General features: G+C 31.4%; 1 protein-coding gene across 1 annotated transcript in view; it reads left to right on the forward strand.

Moving 5' to 3' along the window:
- Positions 1–764: 764 nt before the first annotated feature.
- Positions 765–20,051, forward strand: part of LOC129227003 (condensin-2 complex subunit G2-like) — a gene marked incomplete in the record, with an annotated part of 107,061 nt that continues 87,774 nt past the window's right edge. Inside the window, 9 exon segments of the mRNA XM_054861630.1 lie at positions 765–812; positions 2,856–3,017; positions 5,454–5,568; positions 5,665–5,828; positions 10,283–10,420; positions 14,034–14,128; positions 14,362–14,443; positions 14,597–14,683; positions 19,736–19,828. Coding sequence (XP_054717605.1) covers positions 765–812; positions 2,856–3,017; positions 5,454–5,568; positions 5,665–5,828; positions 10,283–10,420; positions 14,034–14,128; positions 14,362–14,443; positions 14,597–14,683; positions 19,736–19,828 — 984 coding nt within the window.

The following is a 20,051-nucleotide window of genomic DNA, read 5'->3' on the forward strand; positions in this document are numbered from 1 at the left end:
GTTCAATTAAAATTTAAAACGATCTACTAAATAAGTTAAATCACATCAAAAGATCTATTCAGAGAACATTATCATAACTAACATTTTAGTTCAAACTTACTAAGTTATTGCAATAAGTAATGAATTAAATCAAAGATGGAACAGTAAAACACAAAGGAAATTACTCACTGCGAACAAATTCCAAAAAACGTATCCAAAGATATGAATAACTGAATTTAAATCCAACTTAAAATAGTGACAAACATTCTGCGATGTAAATTTTTGTAAAATGTTTCGAAGATCTAAAAATTGAAGAAACGCAATATATGTTGCCATTGTCTGGAAAAAAAACTTTGAGAAAATTAAAAATCTTATTCAATGGAATTAAAAAAAAAAAGATTTATTAAACAAATACATTGCAATTTTGTGTAGTGAACTCTGCAATGGTTGATTGGCCAAACGAAGAGCGAATAAGATTTGGTGTAGGCAGTTATTGCAATAAGTAATGAATTAAATCAAAGATGGAACAGTAAAACACAAAGGAAATTACTCACTGCGAACAAATTCCAAAAACGTATCCAAAGATATGAATAAAAAGGGCCAGGTCTCTTCTATTCTCCCCTACCCCCTGCACGCCCCTGCGTGCTCTGATACTTTTCATTAGCGGAACTAAAATCACCAAGTGCAGCACAAATGTCCAAATGATCAGTAATCATAGCTTGACCGGAGTTGCATTATAAAGAGTCTGATATTCCAATTTTGTAGAGATTAGATCTCAGACAGTCATGTTCTGCCTCAGTCGTGTTTTTGGAGACTTATGGGACAAAAGAAAGGTTCTCGTAGCACTAAAAATTAACTCCCTCAAATCTCTTTGTGCATAAAAGTTTCAATCAGATTGGGACTCAATTGATCAAATTCTTTATAAAACGAAGTTTTTTTTTTTTATGCAGGCACTATCCACTGTACAAAGACAGATTTGATTGTATTTTGTTGTTGAAATAATACCTAATAATCTTTATTAAAAATAAGAACTAATTTAAATGTAACTAAACAGCATTTTATAGTTACCTATATGTAGCATTTCAAATGTGTAGTAAAATTTAAGAGTTAAAAGATAAAGTTCAAAAGTTTCTGTTTAAAGTCTGCCAAATGTAAAATGGATAAGGATAAAGATCTTTATTTTTGTCAATATCCATGGAAAAGAATAACCAGCACATCACTAATCAGTATATACAGTGAAATCCCATTACAACAAATACCAATACAACGAAATTTTCGTTTCAGCGAAATAAAGTTTAATTGCTGTTATGACGAAATTCCTGTTACAGCAAACAAAATCTGTGGTCTCTTGAAGTTCATTGTTACGAGATTTCGCTGTAATTAGAATTTGTTATTTAGAACTGATTTTTATAAAATCTTTTTTTTTTTTTTTTTTTTAAACTTTAAGGCAGTTTCAGCACCTTACTGTTGAGGAGGGTATAAAAGATGTTTATCTGGTGTATGAAAAAAGTTTTTTTTTTTAAAATTAAAACTGATATGCTACCTTTTTGTTTTGACATCCTACAGTTATTTCTGGTCTTTTAAAATTTTGATCTGGTAACATATAATGAAAAATTTGGGCGCGTAATTAGGGTAAGGTTATGCCTTTGCCGCAAATTTTAATGTAACCATTAAATCTTAATCTAATATTATATGATAAAATATTTTTTATTCTGAAATGTTTTAAAATTAATTTTATAAAACATCTTGGACTATGCAGACTAATTTGAAAGAAAAGCTTAATTATTCAGAGGGAGTATAAATTTAAAATATTATTACAATATTAAGCAGTTAAGTTTCCAGCTTTTAAGCCAGGGCTAAGGCAAACTACATGCAATATACCAACAGCCCCGTTATGCTATCCACGTAGACTGCAGTTTTATCTTATAAATTCATCAGCCTAAACAGACAATAACTGAGCTGAAGACGGATGTCATTTCATTGAAGTTGATAGTGCCAACAAATTGGTAGCTAAAATAAATTTGACCCACCAGCGAGAGTTCACTGCAATGGTACGGTTCATCTCGTCAGGATATGTGACTGTTAGCCCTTGACTTAAGGGCTAATACGTTAGGGTACATAGTCGGTGATGTTCCCATCAATTTTTTTGGGCTCTCAGCAATCCATTATGCACAATATGTGTATAGGATCATATTAGTGGCGCAGCAAAGGGAGAGAAGGTGAACCCCCCCCCCCCCCAGAGTCATTGGTTTAAACATGAATGCAAATTCTAATACAGTAGTTTATGCATTTTAAAGCTGTTTTGATCAGAAACCCCCCTTTTAGAAGGTATTTTTAATCAAAAAATTCTTTTTCAGAAAGATATTTGTGATCAAAAAACTTCCTCCCGAAGGTATTTTTGATCAAAAAAACCCCTCCAGAAGGTATTTCTGTCTATGGATCATATACATAATATGTCTAAAAATTGTTTGAGAGTATATAGCCTATATGAAGTATATCCTATGGGAAGCCCACTGTAGGTAAATAAGGGAAATATTTTTTTAAAGTAATAATCACATTGCATAGTATATTTTGAGCCTGAAAAATACACATAAAAAGTTAAAATATAGCATATTGGCCTGAAGAATTTATTTATAAAACTTCAGAAGTGCTATTAGTACTTGTATAATCTTCTACTATAATTTCAGTTTTAATATTAGTTGTTAATTAATTTCACGATAGTCAAATTATTCATTTGTATTGAACAAGAATATTTTCAATAGCTCAACCATGAGGAATTCTTCTCACTAGGTGTATTGCAAACTATTTTGACATAATTTTTTAATTAATTGTTAGTTTTAATTATCTTCTCCATTAATGTAATTTTGAAATTTCAGAAATCCAAAAAAGTTCCTTTTACATTTAATGCTACTTTGAAGACACTAAAGGAAGAAGAATTAGAACGTCTTTGGAAGCTGATAACAGATGTGGTTATTGCACTGTCTGATTCTGCCTTTGAAACTAACCAAGACACGCACCATGACCCTCCTCCTGACGAAGTAACATTAGTAATTTTCATAGTTAGAAAAATAAAAATGTTTGCATCAAAAGTTTGCATCTTACCAATTTGAGTTGTTTCAAAAATGTATTTTTTTCTTCTTTAAATAACATTTATTGAGTTGAAAAGTTGACTTTTGATTTATTTGGCAACATAATTATTTATTTAATAATTTCTGTAAATTATTAACTTTTTAACTTCTGGAAAACTAAAAAAAAGGGGGGGGGGACTTTGAAAATTTAAAATAAGCGGGAATTTTCAATTTGTTTTCCAATGATTAAAACAATTCTTTGCTTTGAATATTTAGTGACTTGTTATTGAATGTTGACAGCCTCATGAACCCGGTAGCAGAAACTGCAAGATGGGTGTCGCAGATTTTTCTGCAATCTGCAGACAATTTTATAAAAGAACAGAAAGAAATAAATAAAAAATAAATTCCATTTGGCAAAGATCGTTTAGAGATTGTTATTTGGCCGGAAAGGCGATGGATGCTTTCAGCATTTCAGCTAGAAACATAGTCGCCATATTTGGTCATTCACAAGATCGAAGTAGATAAGATGCTTAAGTGCCTAAGTTTTCAAAAACAAAGCAGAATTGGATGTTTTATTTAACTGCAAACTGATGAAAATAACTTAAATTGTTTTCTGTTTTTTATTTTTTAAAGTAATTTTCTTGAAGAATAAAAAGTTTTATATTTAAAATTTCACCTTATCTTTTCATTGCTTTGGACGCAAAAGTGCTAAAAGCTTTTCAACTAAAATGTAACCTCATGAGGATTTTTATTTTAAAATTATTTTTTGCAGCAAATTCAAAAATTTATATCTTAATTTTTGGAGTAGTCGCCATGTTTGGTCATTCCCAAGATGTTGGTACGCAAGACACTTTAAGTGCCTACGTTTTCATAAACGGAATTGGATGTGCCATTTTTTTTCGGATAATTCTTAATTATTGTCTTATAAAGTGGAAAATCTTATCTTAGAATATCTTATCTTCATTGCTTTAGACTAAAGTGCTAAAAACTATTTCATCTAAATCCTAGTTTTTTAAGGATTTTGAATTTTTTTCTACTTTTATGTAACAAATTCAAAAATCTAAATAGAATCACACCTTTTTCGTGCAGACGCCATGTTTGGTCATTCGCAAGATGGAAATAGACAAGACTATTACTTGCCTGAGTTTCCAAAAACAGAATTTGATGTTTACCTCAATAAAAACAATTGAAGATTGCATAAAATGTACAATAAATGATGTTTCTTTTCAAATGATTTTCATAAAAAATGTGAATTATTACCTGCGCAATTGCATTTGCTTTGTAAGCTTTGCTATAAACTAAAACAGTCATCTAAAATGTAGTTTCCTGCAACTTCTCATTTATTAACTTATTTATTTATTCATTAAAAAAAAATAAAAAATCTATTTTAACTTAAATTTTGCACATTTAAATAAATATGTATTTAATAATTACTTTTCATAGTGCACAGAGAGTTCTATTCATTTTTATGAAAGTAGTGACAAAACTGCCCCTCTTTTTATACTTTAAAACTTGGCAACAGTGATGGCCACTAAGTTTTTCAGGTCTAACGGCCACTGGCCAGTTAGAAAATTTCTGAGTCTTGACCTTTACTTGTGCATTTTATGAAAACTCAAAATAAAACTGATAATAATGCTGCAGATTATTTTCAACTGCCCAAAATAGTGTCCCAGACTGGATAGAAAGTTTTTGCTACTTTGCTCATGAAATAATTTTAAAATTAAACTGGCCAAAAAGTGTTTTTCATTTTTATTCTTTTATATCACTTGGAGTCCTAATTCATAAACTGTTGTATCTGTCTGAGAAAACTATGACCTTGTCTCACTTAAAGCATTTTAATAAATGCCTTTGAAAATGAACTAATGGCCTTAATATGTAAATTTTCTAAAAATATTTTGTGTTGGACATAATAAAAGTTTTCAAATTAGCACAAATTTACTTATTTTCAGTTACACCCTCTGCTGTTGTTGGGGGATAATGTGGAGAGGACAGTTTCCCAAAGTATTTGTTGTTGCAAAAGTAATGTAAATTGATTTCAAACTGTCGTATATTTGTTGTATTTAGACACGCACAGTAATCGGAAATACGTTTTATTGCTTGTTAACGTGAAACATGAAGAGATGCGTGTGTACTACAATTTTCGTCATTCTAAAGTACAACACACAAACGAAAGGAGTTGAGCTGTCTCGTCTCAAGCCCCACCAGCAGTTATTTTTTCTTTACAAAACCACCCTTTCTTTTAGTGAGTTTTCCCAAATCCCTAGGTGAATTACCCCAAATGTTTTTCCCAACTACAGCACCATTTCGTACGCACATTTTGTCACATTGTATTATCATCACATCTTATTGTAAATCTTGTAAATTATTTAATCTTCATAAAATTTACTCAAATTTTACTTATTTCAGGAAGTTGATACAACTCGACAAGTCATTGTAGCTGCTTTAGATATTGTTTCAGTTGCATTTGAACTGGAGTACCCAATTTCAAATTCTTTACTACATTTAGCCATATATTTAAATGGTGCATTTCAATTTTTCTCTATTTGTTTTAAATTTTGATTTTTTGTCGCACTTGTAATTTTAATGAAGAATACTGACAAATTTTCTCCCTTTCCAGGCATCATATTTCAGATCCCAAATCATTTTGAAGGGTTGAAAAATAGTATTGCTCAGTTTTGTGAGAAAGTTTATCATCATACTCATTTGAAAGAAAGAAGTCAGTACTTCCTGTATAATACTATTGCATATTTGCTGATTCGCTCACTAAATTCAAAAGCAACAGTAAGATTTTCATATATTTAATTTTTTAAAAATGTTTTCAGCTTTGTTTTTGTAACTTTCCCTCTGAATCACTGTGTAGTGTATGTATTTTGTGCAAGTGCTATTCTTATTCATTTAAACTTTTCATAGCAAAGATCTTATTGTTCACTTCAGCAACAAAACTGAATGAATATTAATTCCTTGATCTATTCTATTTGCTTCTTGATTATTTAAATTTTTGATTTAGCACTAGTGGCACAACAGCAATGTCCATGTTTTCCAAACATCTATGCTTTTTACAGCCAATGGTTTTTCAAACATCAATGCCTTACGCTCGATATTTTCTCGATGTCAATCTTTTATATTTGAATCAAAAATATTCTTAAAAAAATGTAAATATGTTCACAGTTTAATAACAAAGTTTCCATCATAACTAATTATGTTTGAAAGAGTTTTCTATTGTTAGTTCTCTGCAAAAGTTACTTATATTGCAGGAAAGTTAACTATCTTTTTTCAAGCGGACTGTTGAAAATAAATAAATAAAAAAATTAACTCTAATTTGAATTCTGAAACTTTGAATTCAAATTATGTTTTTTGCAATCACGAGTTGCGACAAGACTCTACTGGTTAGAGTTATTGTTTCTAGAAATGGCTCCCCCGCCCAAGCATGTCCCTCCTCCTGGGTGCTTACATGTATATAGTTGTGTGTGTGTAGGCTTACGTGTGTGCACGTAGGCGTGTGTATGTGTGTAAAGGCGTGCGCGTGTAGGCGACTGTGTATGCGCATGCGTGTGTAGGACATGGACGCCACCGCCCAGCAAAAGTGGATTCCGGAGGACAGTGCTCAGGACCAGCCGCGCCGCCGCCGGTGGACGGTGGTGCTGCAGGCCTGGTCCAAGTTGAAAAAGGAACCGGAACATCAAGGACTGTCAAGTGAGAACAATAAGCAATCGTGATTGCTCAAAAAGGAGTATCTCAGGTTTTTTCCAAACATAAATATGAGTTTTTTTTTATTATAGTTTTCCTTTGTGATGTATATATGAACCTTTTATATTGTTCCCCAATCTCAATAAGTTCTTTGATCTCGAAAACTATAATTCTATTTCAAATATGTGTTTGGTATGCATTTGAAGTTGCAAAACATATTTAAAATTTTTGAATGTATAGTTTTAGTTTGAAATACAATTTTTCAAAATCTTCTATCTAATTCTGTTGGATGTAAATATACTAGACCAGCGTTTCTTAAATTGCATTCTGTGGAAACTCATGGTTCTATAGAGATCACTGTATTTTACTGTGCATATGCAAATTTATATATTTATACTTTTCCTGTGGCAACGCCTCTGGGATTGCAGTTTTATACTGCGGTCCCTGGGACGAACGCCAGAAACTGTAAGACTGCGGCGGCATGATGTATATAATATAATGGTTCTTCAATAAAACCAAGCAAAACTACAATTGTGTCAGCCTCAGCTATTTCTCAAAATAAGTTATACAGTCCACTTACCAGCGACCAACATATGGTCCAGCAGCCGGATAATAAAATGGCTAAAACATATAATAAAGCTGAGTTGAACCGATTAAGGGGACGCGTAAAAGCAAAACTCACGATTATAACTAAATTTGATGAAAAAGATAAAGAATTGTGTGAGAAGACTAAAGTTGAATGCGAAAGTAAATTACGTGATATCTCGGAATTAAAACAAGAATTGAAAAGGCTCTTCGAGTTATACGGTGAGTTAAAGTTGGATGAAAAAGAAGAATTCGAGTGTGATGAAATCTTCATGGAATTGGATTCGATCTGCGACACTCTGGAGGTAAACATTAAATATTTCCTTACTAGGTTTACTGATAAAACAAATAAGTCTAAAACTGAAGACTTTAGTGCTATCAATTCATTAAAGTTTGATTTGGCTCCTAAATTGCCTACTATCCCGTTACCTAAATTTAGCGGTAAAATTGAAGAATTTGCTAACTTTAAGGGTCAGTTTCAGTCCATGATTTCTGCTAATGAAAACATTTCAGAAACTCAAAAATTGTTCTATTTAAAAGCTGCCTTACAAGGGGAAGCAAAAATGTTAGAAACTAGTGAGGACACGTTTAAATCCTTGTTTAGTGCATTAGAGGCTAGGTATGAAAATAAACGTGCAATAGTGGATCTCTATATTCAGGAAATATTGGGATTAGAAAAAATAAATTTCGAAAACTCAAAATTATTGAGAAATTTATCTGATAAAGTTAAAAAGAATTTAAGAGGCTTAAAAGCGCTTAATTTAGAATGTAATGATCATTCAAGATAATAACGAACATCGTTCTTCAAAAGCTAGATAAAGATTCTAGAAAGGCATACGAATTATCTGTAGCTACTAAAGAAATTCCGTCATTACATGAACTATTACAATTTATAGATAACAGATCTAATGTGCTTGATCAATTAAATACGAGTATTTCTAACAAAAATGTAAAAGGGTTTCAAAATCCTATGTCAAAACCCAGAAATTTATTTATTAATGCCGATAAAAACATTAAACTTTGTATTATGTGTAATGAACAACATTCTTTATTTAAGTGTAACCAGTTTAACAATTTAAATATTTCTCAGCGCTTAGAATTTGTAAAGAATCACAAATTGTGTAGAAATTGCTTAAGGCAACACAAGCCTGAATGTCGTTCAACATTCAATTGCTCAGTATGCTTTAAAAGGCATAATACATTGCTACATTATGAAAAAGACAAAAATGGCAGTAATTCAGTACCTTCAAATGTAAATATTAACAATTCGTTTTCCGCGATAAAAGAATTTTCGTACAAACAAGAAGCGTCACTCGTCAGTGTGCTTCAAGGTCAGAAACCTGAAAATAGTGGGGTAAATCAGAATGTTTCTATTAAAGAGTTGTATAGCGAGGAATATTTCAGTAAAACGGCTAAACGCGATGATTCTGGTAGAGATATAGTAAAACTTCCAATAGAGGAAAAGAGTAGGTCATTAAGCAATTTGAGAAGCTCCAGAGATGTCGCAGAGAGACATTCGCCATTTCTTGCCACTCGTACTCAAAGGACTTTGATAGATGAAGGACATCAAGATTTTCCCGATACATGTGAAGTCGCACGCGGGGACTTTTGTGTCAATGACGTTCTGTCAGGTTCAAAAAATTTGAATCAGGCAAAGTTCCAACAGTCTGATCTCATTCAAGTTTTGCATAAAGAAGAAATGGAACTCCATAAATCGATGTCTAACTATCCCGACTTACTACACACAAAAATTGAACATTCTTTTACACCTCAAGAAATGACTGGCAAGAAATTGGAAATAGTGCGTTCAAATTCGGATTATTTTAAATTTAAAGTGACAGTGAATCTCAAGGAAAATTACATGAAAGGTGAAGTTCTTTTTACGATTTCTAGAATTTTCAAACCCCATTGTCCAATACAGCCATTCACTTCGAAAGAAAAAATGTTCCTTCAGAGACTTTGGGTGTTGTTACACAACTGGTCGGATCCTTATCCCCCTAAGGAGTGGTGGGTTTTTTTTTAAACGACTTTTATTTGTAAATCAATTGCAAATTCCAAGATACAGTCATCTTTCTAACGCAATTACTATTCAGCTACGCGGATTCGCTGTTGCTTCAAAACAAGCCTTTGGAACAGTCGTCTACTTGAATTCGATAGATGCGTTTGGATGCGCAAATACGAGTCTCTTGTGCAGTAAATTAGCTGTAGCTCCTCTAGAGACCTCTAGAGACTTATATATGACATGCATTTTAATTATAAATCAATCAAAACATCAATTAACCCCTTCCCGCTCCCTCCCGTGAACATGCCGTGCTGGGGTTTCGACCTCCATTTCTCGCTCCTGTGATATTGCCGTGCTGGGGTGTGCAATATCAACGCGACGAAACTGTTAAAACCAATTCATTTATTTTGCCCGGAACACATTTTATTTCTCTCTTTATATACTGGATGGCCACACCAGTCCATTTTAAATGTAATTGCAGAGATGAAGAAATCAAATTTGGTACTAACTTACCAAATTGTGACGTTGGCCTCTGTATCTAAAGCTTTGAAATTTACCACACAAGAAAAATTTACTTATATTACACAAGAGATTAATAAAATTCTTTTTTAATGTTTAAACGACATATTTCTTAAATTTTTGCTGCTTGCTTGTTGACTTTTCATAAAATTTTAATTTTTTTTAAAATTTCAATCAAAAAATTATTGAAAATGAAAAATTGAATGCACATGTTGTTCATACACTTATTTTTATATCATTTTCTTAAATAAAAAAAATATACACTTTTATGACTGTTTTCTGGAAAATTATCCGATCGTTAAGGGGTTAGAAATTCAAATGCATTTTTTTCCTCCGACTCTTTTTTTTTTAAACAACTTTTGAATTAACAAACATGTATTTCCCTGATTTTAATTATTCTGTGTAAAAATTTCAATAATGAACATGCATCTTTTCTCCACAGAAAACTGACGTGAAAAGGGTTTGTGCACTGCGAACAATATTTCCGACGGTGTTGGCTATGAATGAAGTTGATAAAAAAGAAATTGTCAATCTTTTGAAGAAGTGTGCTGTCAACAAATTGTACCTTCAGATGCCTGAAGTAAGTGAATAATTGCCTTGTTTGATTACCTTTTCCTGTGAAATTAGACATTTCAATTTTTCAAATTTAATACTAATGCTGTTTTCAACATTGAAAATACAATAAAAAAAATTTGGGAAATAGACTTTCACATAATTTTTTGCTTCTAAATGGCATTAGAATCAATAATAATTTAGGGATGTTTTGTTTTGGTTTAGAATTATTTCTGAGATATCCTCTTTTTTTAATTTCATTTCTCTTGTCCAGATCAGTGGTTGGAAAAACTACATTTTTTTTGTAGCGAACTACAACTACTTTGTTACAAATGTAGTTAACTACAACTACTTTGTTACAAATGTAGTTAACTACAACTACTTTTTTCAAAATGTGGTAACTACAAACTACTTTTGAAATGTAGTCACTACTTCGCTACTTTTCCAAAAAATAAGCAAATAAAAAGCATACACAATAGGCTGTCCCTCAAAAAAGAAAGTCAATTTTTCAAGTCACATACACTCTTGTATTTTTCCTCTTGTGTCAAAACAATCGTGAAAAAAAGTTTCATATAATTTGCACAAGGGCAGCCCGTGCCGACTTGCACCTGAAAGTGTAAAACAATACTTGTATGCTAGGCGAAATCGCAAAAAAAAAAAAAAAAAACAAAGTTTTTTAGAAACTCGAAATTTCTGTTGGGAAACGTTGCCCTTGTACCCAACACCCCACACGTGCCACAAGAACATTTATTCAAATTAAAAAACATTTAGATATGCCACACTTGACCTAAAATTTATAATTTTATTTAAAAAATTGATTTTTTTTTCAGTTATCTTTTAAAAAATTACATAAAAATTTAAATAGAACATCAATTTCAAAAATTAATAACGAACACATTTACAGATCAACAATTACAAACGAATAGTAAAAAAATAATGTATTTTAAATGAAAAATTTAACTCAACCTGGAAAAAAACCAGATCTTTGTGTACTATGTGGGAGACTTAAAAATTGCAGGAAAACAAACATTTCTATTTAACGCTAATTACCTACTTTTCTACTTTACTGTTTATATTTTTCAGCTTGATAATTTCGTAAAATCTTACATTTCTGAAAATATGTATCAAAAACTTAATTTTTTGAAGAAAATTATAAATGTTAGGCACGTGTGGGATATCTAAATGGTTTTTAATTTGAATAAAGGTTTTAGTGGTACATATGTGGGTATAGGAGCAACGTTTTATCAACAGAAATTTTGAGGTTCTAAAAAAACATTTTATTTCAATTTGGCCCAGCATTACACAAGTGCTGATTCACTTTCAGACATAATCGGCACTTGCTGCCGTTGCTCAAATTATATGATTTTTTTTGGGATGTAAAACGATAAAATATAAGAGAGTGTGCGACTTGAAAAATCAACTTTCCATTTTTTTTGGGGGGGGGGGGAATCCTGATACACACACACCGTAAGAGAATTGAACAAAAAAAATTGATAAATTAGCTCATCAGAAGACATTAAGAAAAATGTCCGTTATCATACTCTCACACACTGTAATGCTCGTATTTATTGTAAGGCCTCCAGAACAGTTCAATTTCATCCTTTTCTATAACATTTTAAGTAGCTTCTTTTTATTTGGTGAATACTGTCAAAAATTTAAGCCTCGCTAAAATATTTTTGTTTTTTAATCTTCGGTCAGCTCATATAAAATTCACCAAATTTTCAACTCGCGAAATCACCAATAGCTGTATTTTCGCGAAAATAAGTGCTTTTTGCAATATGAATATTGGTGAAATGTGAAAACTACAACGGTAAAAAAACTAATGGCGTCAAACAGATAGAACGTATGGCGTCAAAATGAAATGCCTGAAGTCAACTCGTATTTTTATGAATCTTATTTCTCATTGCATCCGCTGATGTACTTGTGTAAAATTTGAGCCAATCAAATTCGTTTGAACCTTTCTTTTTTGTTTTCAGTTTATTTAAAAGTAGTTTCCAGAAATCGCTACAAACTACTATTTTTTTGTAGTTAACTACTCACTATACTACTTTTTAAAAAAAGTAGTGCGCTACACTACTAACTACTCAAAAATGTAGCTACTACAGTAGCATCGCTACTTGTAGCGCGCTACTTCCAACCACTGGTCCAGATTATTGGTTTTGCCTGTAGGCACCTAGCCTTAGCTCAATCAGCATATGTATTAGATTACATTCAGTCATTTAGAGTCTTGATAAATTTTTACCATCGATTTCTGATGCTTTCAGGAAAGTTTCAAAGGAAATGTACCACTGTTTAATTTTAAAGTCCCCCCCCCCTCCCATGGACGCCTATATGCAAAATTGTAACTGGACTTAGGTATTTTAACCATGGTTTAGCATGATATTTTCCCCATGAAAACCAACTTCAGGACAGATTAGAATCATTGAAATAGGAAATTTAACTTATTCATTATTGGCTGGAGAAGAAAAATTTTTACATTTTTGTAAAGAAAAAAGTACTGAAAGCAAGGAAATATTAATCTTTAATTTCTAAGGGAGGAGGCTCAAGCCCCCTTGGCCCCCTATATGGGCACCCTTGTCCCTCCCCCTTGAAAAATAAAAATTAATTTTAAAAACAAAGCATAGTTTTTTTTTTTTTTTTTGTAGGAAATGCAGTATTTATAAAATTCCTACAAGGCAGCAGAAGATAACTCGCAAAATTTTAGAGCTCCTACTGAAGTCCTAACTAGTCTTGCGAAGTATATGAAAACATTGCGACTTGTGGATTGGTTAATTTATCTGCTGCTGACTTTTTAAGGAAAAGTTGCAAAGAACAGTGATGGTGAGATTGAAAAAGTAAAAGTTCCCTGCAACATTCTCAAGAAGGTTGCACTTTTTTTTACCCTCCTACAAAAATTTTTTGAGAAAAAAAAAAGTACAGTAGGACCTCGATTAACCTAGCTTCGATTAACCAAGGATTCTGTTAACCGAGCCAATAATGAAGACCATTTCTTTAAAAAAATGTATTATAAATTTAATAAATGATGAATTTTCAATTTCAAAATAAAACTATTTTCTGGAAATTTATATTTTTTTATGCATCTTACAGTATTTAACTTGGTATTGTAAAAAAAAAAAGTTGACTTTTAAAAACTTACTACAAGTTATTTTCCATTTCAGTTTTTTAACTAAAACGTTACTTTTTGTCTGTTCATCTTTTAAAAATATTGTATTGTATTTTTAACTAATACATTAAAAAATTTGCGATCCTGTCAAGTTTTTATACAAAGTTCCTACTAACCGAGATTGCCGTCATCCGAGCCACTCAACCCAATTAACTCAGATATTTGAAGTTCTACTGTTAATAGATTTAGCCTTCGATCTACAAAAATTAATATGCCTTTTTATTGGGAAAATCAGAAACGTCTCGGAAATATCTGAAAGAAACTATTCCGTTATAAAAAGTAAAAGTAGTTGTAATTTTCAGCATTTAAACTAAATTAACAAACTACCACATTGTTGTATCTTTTATATTTTTTTTATTCATGTTTAGTTTTCTCGTATATTGTAGGCACCAATCTAAAATTTGTAACTGTTTTTGGTATATTCAACTTAAATGACTTAAAAGTTTTTTTTATTTCTAATAATATTTTCTTCCTACAGGGAATGAAAGTGATATCTCTCTCATTGACCTTAGATGTAATGTATATTATTGAAATTCATGCTGCAATCAAGTCCCGCTTAACTTCTTGTACTGCGTATGTATTTGCATGATTTAATCATTTATCAAATTTGTATTTTATTTTCTGATGTATTGATAACTACCATATTTTTGTAAATAAAGAGGGCTGGGGGGGGGGGGTTGTGATTAAGTAATAACGAATAATATTAGAGCAAAAATAATTTTGAAATTTGTTATTAGTTTAAAATGTGTAAAGGCTAGGCAAAAAACAAAACATATGCACACTTTTCAAATGTTTTTTTCTTTCAGAAAAATGGCCACATCATTTGGAAAAATATATTTTAATGCATGGTCTTTTGCTGTGAAAAGTAACGCTGAAGATTTAAAAAATGTATGTATATAATTCTTTTCTGGATTTTGAGTATGTTGATAATACTATTTTGTATTCAATTTCACCATAGTATTTTTTAAATCTCCCCCCCCCCCCCTTTTTTTTGTAGCTAATATTCTCTTATCTCATAAAATTAATTTAAAATTCCTTTAGGTTTTGGAAATCAGTTGCATAGAAGATCTTGTGTTGCTGGGCGTCAATGCAAAGCACAACAAGACCTTACTAACAAATGTTCGAAAGGTATGTACTTCATGAAAAAAAAACCTTGTCATTGCTTTTAAAAAGAGAGAGAGTGCAGAGATTTCTGTGTAACATTATTGCTTTTGATGTTTTGGTCTCTTGTACATGTAGTTATATATTTTGTGTTGCATTTTTGCGTGTATTTTTGTGACGTCTTATATATTAGAGTATCAGAATTTACACAGGCAAAATCTAGTCACTTCCTTCAAAATGAAGAGGGGGGGGGGGTTCTGGATAAATGTTTCGTCTCAACTTTTGACCACAATTGGCTAAAAACGTTTGGTTGTTTGTGATAACTTCCGATGTTTAAACGGAAAGCCGAAAGGCTAAGTTCGTAAGTCAGTCAACAATGATACATGCTTATACAAGCAGAGATGATACAATGCCAGTGGAAGATACAGAATTAATGTCAATGTGAAGAAATGAACATTGGAAATTTGTTTAAAAGCTTACCAAAACTTATTGCTCCATCAAAACTAAAATAAATAAACTCACAAAACAAATTAATAAAAATAAACCCTGGCCATAAGCGGAGGCGGAGTTCACAACTCCCCAACACCTACCGAACGTAACAACTGACGAACGAAAAAGAGAAAGAACAATTGGAATTGTTCACTATTTATTCTTGCATGTGATTGGGCATCAAAGGATGCCAACCTAAAACTGAAACTTTACACATGCTTAAAGAGTTGAGAAGTTAATCTAATTTAAATAAAGAGGATTTTACCTTACATTACATTAGGAATGAGAATGCGGTTGAATATCGTTTATCAATGTCTATCACATCCCCCTTCTCATTCAGTAATATTAAGCTTTAAATTTTATACAATTTAACATATTAAAAAAAAAAATTCCCAAAAAGTCCACAAAGATCTAGGCTTGATTTTTTACAAAAATATTTAACAATTTAGCAATAAACAAGTATGGATCTAATATCCAACAATATTAAGCAACATCCATCAGCAGCTGCAGCTTAAAGCTCATCACTAAGTTCCAAAGTCTCTCTTGCATTCAGGTGTCAAAAGTCTGAAGAGTAAATTATAAGTCCTGACAAACATTTCCACATCAACAACTATCTTGTCAAACTGTAATTCAAAGATACTTAAAACAGTATATTTGAAAAAAATGAGCACATCTATTTAACATGAAAAAAAAAAAAAAAACATTTTCCCCAATGAAAAAATCTTTTAAACTCCAAGTTTCAAAAATAAATCATTTGTCATTCATCAAATACTTCCTTTTCAAAGATTAAACTAATGAGAAATTCGAAAACAAAATTAAGTTGTTACAAAAATATTTATATTTTAACACCCTAAAATATTATACTAAACAATTTGATACCATAAAAATTAATGCAGTATTTGTTCGCAAAAACGGTTCAATTCAAAACGGGTCTGCGGCTTCGTAAAAATATCGGCCCTGTTGAATTTACTGCTTACATGTTTTACGGTAAAAATGTCCCGCTGAATCAAATCACGAACAAAAAATAATTTTACATTGATATATTTTGTACGGTGATTCTCAATCTGAGATATAACAAAGTCAATGGCCGATTGATTATCAATGTTCATTACAGATTTTATTTTACTCTTTCTAGCGATTCCCAGCATAAACATTCATTTAATACATGGTCAAACCACATAAGCTCTTTAGACACTTTACAAAGGGCTATAAACTCACTTTCCATAGTGCAAAAGCTAATACAACGTTCTTTGAAGGTTCGTCATTCAATTAGCGCATTATCCAACAAAATTAACTGCCCCCCTCCCCCCCTTGAGTGAAGTTCGGTTATCCCAATTAGCTGCGTAATCGGTGTCAGTAAAAGCTATCAATTGAGTGCTATTACAATTTAAACTAAGCTTTAAATCTTTTGTTTGAAAAACATAACCCAAGAGTTTCAAAAGACCAATCCAATGAATGACACCAGGATTGCTCTGGAATTGACTGAAGATATTGACCGCATAACAAATGTCCGGTCTCGTTCTGCTCACAATGAAAGAAAGACAACCCAATAAATTACAATAAGGAATTTTTGACATTTCAAGTTTTTCGTTTTCAGAAATAGGACAGTTTGATTCCGAAAAAACAGTTCCTTTACAAATCGGCAATGATAAAATCGGAAAATTAAAATGTTTGAACTTTTCAAAAACTTCAATAATGTATTTAGTTTGAAACAAATTCAAACCATTTTCAGTTCTTTCAAATTCAATACCTAACAGTTTTTTTCGTTTTTCTGAGAACTTTTAAGTCAAAATCTTTTTTAAGTAAATTTAGAACATGATTTAAATATTCCTCTTTCCGTGCAAGCAAAACATTATCATCAACATACAACAATAATATGACACATTAATTATAAATATAAACACAATTACATTCTTCAAATTTGTGAAAACCAATTTTCAATAAAACACTATTTATTTCAAAAACCACATACGGCCGCTCTGGTGCAAACCGTAAATTGCTTTATTTAGCTTACAAACTAGATTTTCTTTGCCTTTTATAGCAAAACCTGGTGGTTGCTTCATATAGATGCATTCTTTTAGAAATGCATATAAATAAGCATTTTTTACATCTCACTGCAAATCGAACCAACCCTCTGATATTTTCAAGGAAAAGAAAAATCGAACCAATGAATTGTCGGACTAAAAGTCTGATTGTATGATTCGGGGCTTGTGCTTATCCCTGACAACAAGTCTCCCATGATACCGAACAATTTTTTCCATTTCATCTCTCTTTACATTTAATACCTATCTTGATCCGATTGGTTTTTCATTTGCAGGCAAAGATGTTAAATCCCACACTTTTCTAGAATGCATAACCTCTAATTCATCCCTCATGGAATCTAACCACTGGTCCTTTTGCTTAGACTTAAGAACCTGTTTGTAATTCTTAGTAATTACAATTTCACCATCTAGTCTTAAGTTACATGCATTTGAATGAACAGTTTGATCAGAAATTTCATCTTGATATAAATTTTTGTCATTAAAATGAAATAAATGTGCTTGAAATAAAATAGAATTCTTAGAACAATATTTTTCCACGTCATTTAAAGAACACAATCGTTCAGAAGAATGTTTCTCATAAAAATAAATATCAGTACGAGATTTATCTGACCTTGGGATTGCTTTTCTCACCCATTCAGTTTCACGAAGCTGGGCGCATGGTGAGTTTTCCCCGCTCTCACTCAAGTCAGAATTCAAATCTGATTCATCCCCGCTCGTCTCACTTTCACTCTCAGAACATAAGAATTGAGACGGCGTACTATGGCTTTCACTTCCATGATCTGATTCGGAATTCAATTCATCTTCTGAACTCTCAGAATCTGATTGAATATTTGACCATTTAAGACAGGGATCCAGCACAGCTCCACTAGAATCACTCTCTGATACATTATTAAAATCTTCTTTGTAGTAAACATTTTCATTAAAGTTTACATTTATACTTTCAAAAATTTTGTCGTTTTCGGGAATCCAGATACGAAAACCCTTAGTGTTAAATGCATATCCCAAAAATACTCCTTTTTTTTAAACAAGATTTTATATGAACTGAACCGAAAGTTGCTAATAAATATGTAAATTTGGAGCATTTGGTGAGGCTTCAACTTTCGCAATTATGAAAGGCTGATAAAAATCGTTAAAATTAAAGCCTCGAAAAATTGAGTGCTTTTGTGGTACTTTCATTTTTGGATTTTCATCTTTAAATACAGAGGTTTTTCTTGTTCAAACTGTCTGGAAAAGTTAGGACAGTCTGGTAACCCTAGTTATTAGTCACATTAATATGTTCTATCTCAGTGTTGCTCAACCTTTTTGGACCTGAGGCCGCACCTTAAATTAAAAAATTTCTCACCAGCCACAACACATTAAAAATTTCAAAACTTTTTTAAAGTTTGTAAATAGCTGGAGGAATCATGGAAAATGAAAGAAAATTAAAAAACAATAGTCGTTATCATTCCTTAATGCTTCTTTTATCAAATCCATCTGTTTTTCAGAAGCCAATTTCTGAATACAGTAAGCGCCACTTAATGTGATCAATTTGAGACAAATATGATTTGATGACAATAACCGATTGACAACAGTAACTAAATATAATCCAGGACACACTAAATGATGATTTTTTTTTCAATTAAGAAGCCTTGATTTTTACAATGGAAAATTAAATTTACAATGACTCAACTGAACGCAGTTTTAAATTATAAATTACTAAATTAGCAGAATGAAATAGCTCTCTTTTTCATTGGTTAAACCATCCGTCCGTTGCTAAAAAGTCTTCTTTATCCCTTTTAAAAGTTTGCTTTTCTGCTTTTGTTGCATTAAAGACCATATTCTCGCGCATCCTTTTTTCCCTGACATTCGCAAACCAGTTTCAAAGCAGATTCAACTTCACCATCTTTTCCACCATGGTTTCGCTTGTTTAAATTTTCATTTAGCTTCTTTTTGTTTTTACTTTTGTTACTATTTTTAGTAACTTGCAAAGTAATGGCTGAGAGATGTTTAATTGTTCTGCTGCATTTCCGTAACTCATCACGGTTAAATTGTCAAAACGTTTTAAAATGTCATTTTTTTCCTTGACAGTTAAATCATTGCGCTTTTTCTCTATCTCTAAAATGTGTGACCATTTAGAGTGAAGTTTTTTGTGTAACTAAACAGGGAGAAAAATTCTTCTGCTTTCCCGATAAAAAGGGAGCTTGTTTTCCCGGAAGCTACTTGTCAGGATTTTCCTTTGTATTTCTGTTGATTGAGGAGGGAAAAAAAAGGGGGGGGGGTAAAATTTATGTAAAAGCGATAGCAATTAACATAGGCATAGATTACAATGTCCGATTTTTTAACACGTGTTAATATATACAATTGTATGCAGATCAGTTATTCAAAATTTGTTTTTTTGTAAATGCAAGTTTAATTATTATCACTCGAAATAGTTTTTGATAGCAATTGGTACATGTGTTTGTATTTTGATATTTTAGTTATGATTACTGTGCCTGATAACATGTTGTGTTTTTACTAAGACTATATAAAGGTAGAATATTTTTATTTACTGATGACTTTTTCATTTCAGTTGATGAACCAAATACATTTACATAAAAAGGAAACTTATGTTACCTTCATGCTTTATAATTTGTATCAACCGTTGCTTTGGCGATACTTGAGAGTAAGTGATTATTTTAAATAAAATTTAATTTTTCTGCTCTTGTTTTCTGATCTGTGGAAGCAATTTATTTATAGGAATTTAAAATTATTTGCATTACTTCTTTAATTCAAACCTCCTTTCAAAAAAAGGTTTCCTATCATTAAGTAGAATAATATTATACAAGGAAGGACAAGTTAATTTTAAATGTGTTGCATCCCTAAAAACTATAGTATTTTCACAATAG

Source organism: Uloborus diversus, chromosome 7 (assembly GCF_026930045.1).
Source record: "Uloborus diversus isolate 005 chromosome 7, Udiv.v.3.1, whole genome shotgun sequence".
NCBI classification, from domain to species: domain Eukaryota; kingdom Metazoa; phylum Arthropoda; class Arachnida; order Araneae; family Uloboridae; genus Uloborus; species Uloborus diversus.